The sequence below is a fragment of the Galeopterus variegatus genome, unplaced genomic scaffold (genome assembly GCF_000696425.1).
Source record: "Galeopterus variegatus unplaced genomic scaffold, G_variegatus-3.0.2 Scaffold1959, whole genome shotgun sequence".
In the NCBI taxonomy this organism is placed as follows: domain Eukaryota; kingdom Metazoa; phylum Chordata; class Mammalia; order Dermoptera; family Cynocephalidae; genus Galeopterus; species Galeopterus variegatus.
Genome location: NW_007728070.1, coordinates 291,177 through 293,843, shown reverse-complemented (window position 1 = coordinate 293,843; position 2,667 = coordinate 291,177). Strand labels below are relative to the sequence as shown.

The window sequence follows — 2,667 nt, the reverse complement described above, 5'->3', positions numbered from 1 at the left end:
TTCCATCATCTTCACACTCTCCTGCTGGTGTTTCCTTTACTTCTGAAATATATCACCAGCACTCAAATCCTTATCTCAGGGTTGGCTTCCAGGGGCCCACAGAGGCACAGGGACTTCGCCTCTCCTGCTCGCTCCATCCCACACACCTGGGCTGGGCTGCCACAGGGGATGGAGTGCCTGGAGCCTGTGGGGACAGGAGCATGAGGGTCAGTCAGCATGCAGGATGCTCCTCCTTCCTGCAGCCGTGCCCAGCAGCAGAGCAAGCATGGCGGAGCCCACTGCGGGGAGTCTCAGCTGCAGAACGGCACGGCCAGAGGGGCCACCCACTCAGCGACCCCGGGAAGCTTGGGTCACAGACTCAGGGTCTGCTGCCCAAGAGCCCCAGGAGGCAGCCTTGGAGGCAGGGGTTGGACGCTGACCAGGCAGTGCCTTTGGCCACACCTGTGGAGGGAAGGGCCCGAGCAAGGCTGCAATGTCACCTGAATAGGCCTCAGCCGACCCCTGGGAGCACAGAAGCAGGGATGGCCCTTCAGGGGTGCCCTGGAAGGGTGGGAGGCCAGGACTTATTCCCCTTCCCTTTCCTCCTGAGGCAGTCAGTCACTGGCTGCAGCCCAGGTGAGGCCAACAGGGATAGGAAGGAGGGGACAGAGTCTTATTCCGAGCTCCTGGGGCATGTGGGTGGGGTGTGACAGGGTGACTCACAGCCCCCCTCCAAGCCACTCTACCCACGGAGCCAGCCAAAGGAGCCGGGTTGGCAGCGGCCTGCATTGCTGGCTCTGTTTCTCCACATCAATCACTTCTCTCGGGCCCAAATTACCCTTAATCACCTAGTTCCTTCTGCCCGGCAGCTTGGCTCCTCCGGGAGGCCCCATCATTAGTCTGCATTAGAGAATGCCGTTTCCAACGGGCCTTGAAGACGCACCACCGACCGGCTCACGCTGAGGCACCGAGCCCCTGATGGGTGCAGAGCTGCTCCCTCACTCCTCGGCGTGGACCCTGCTGCTGGAGGCTACTCAGGCCCAAGGGGACTTTACACCCCGCACCACACGCCTGACCCCTGCACCTGACTGTAGGTCCTAGGGCCCTGCATCCGTCCCCGCAGCCCACCCTGCCAGATTGCGTGTCTGTTTCCATGGCTCCACATGCATCTGATTGTAACAGCCTGGACAGAAGGGACTTTGCTTCATCAAACCTTTGAGTTTAAAAGCTTTTTCTCACCTGTAACCCAAACCACAGAGCCTGCAGCTAATTCCAGGAACACAATGACTCTTGCTCTCACATTGCACACAAACAGTTAGAGAAAAATTGTTAATCCATATGGCCACTCTTCACTAGCTTACCAACCTGACCTTAGTTGAGAATGACAGGAACTGAGCCTGTGGAGAACGAAGTGTGACACGGGTCAGCTCTCACCCGGGAAGTTCCTTGATGATTAGTGAAACACTCAAGCACGTCGGCACGTCCCCGCTTGGTCGCCATGAATCAGCTTTCCACCCCAGATCCCTACAAAACCCTTTGACAAGCCTGGGAGAGGCAGAGATGGTGTTTGAGACATGAGTCCACCGTTCCTCAGGCTGCCGGCTTCCTCAGTAAAGGCCACCTTTCCTTACACCAGCTTTTTTCTCTCAATTGTTGGCTACCGAGCAGCGAGCAAACAGACCTTTGGGGTCTTGGTAACATGATGAGCACCTGCTGTGTGCACCAGGCCAGGGAGGCAGCAGCCAGTGGAGGGTGAAAGGCCCTGGTGCCCTCAGCCCAGCTCAACCTGGTGCGACAGGTTGCCTCTTTGGGCCTTGGACCCCACATCAGGGCACCTGGGAGGAAGCCTGGGAATCTGCATCCAACCAGCTCTGGGGCCCTGCCCTGCAAGGACTGGCCTACTGGAGATGGCTTCTGTCACCATCCCCATTTATAGATGAGGAGAGGGGCCAAGGAGGGGGTGGCCCCATATGACCCAAGCACTCTGTCCTCCAGGCCCTGACTAGTGCATTGGGAAAGAGAGTCAGCTTTGGGTGTGGGGTGTGGCATAAACCCTAAAGTCCCAGTTCCTCCCTGGGATCCTGATCCCCTCTCCCCCTGTCCGCACCCCAACCAGAGCAGCCCCTGGCCTCTCGTGGTGACCAGGAGGCCTCTGTCCCACTAGTTTACCTCACAAGGGTGGCTATGACTGGCAGCCAGAGCTAAGGCCCTGAACCTCTCCCATCTCATCCCTGGCCCACCACCCTCAGGATCCTAGTCCTGCCTCAGTGCTCCTCTGCTCCTAACACCTGCCCCAGGCACCCTCTCCCTTAACCTCCCCTCTTCAGACCCCATCCCCATCTGAAGCCCCCACCACACTCCACCTCACCTTAGCAAGCCCCCAGCGCCATCCGCCAGCCACGGTAGTGATGAGAGCTGATGCCCCCGTGCTCCCCAGCCTCCTCACAACAGCCCTGGAGGAAAGAAGCAGCAGCAAGCCAGCTCACAGGGAAAACCAAGGCTCAAGGGCATGGGGCACTATGGCTGTGATCATCTGGCTGGGAGAAGTGTCAGGCCCAGGACCCAGAACCAGGACCACTCTGCAATCTTAGCATCCCACCCCACAGGTGCTCACCCCTCATCAACACGAGCTCATAGATGCTGCGGCGAGGACGGACCGACAGACAGACGCCTCACCACTGGCCCTTT

General features: G+C 58.9%; 1 protein-coding gene across 1 annotated transcript in view; it reads left to right on the top strand.

The window, feature by feature from the left end:
* Positions 1–216: 216 nt before the first annotated feature.
* MRGBP (MRG/MORF4L binding protein) overlaps positions 217–2,667 on the top strand; it is a 26,585-nt gene continuing 24,134 nt past the window's right edge. Inside the window, exon 1 of the mRNA XM_008579812.1 lies at positions 217–349. Coding sequence (XP_008578034.1) covers positions 217–349 — 133 coding nt within the window. The remainder of the gene's footprint in view (positions 350–2,667) is intronic.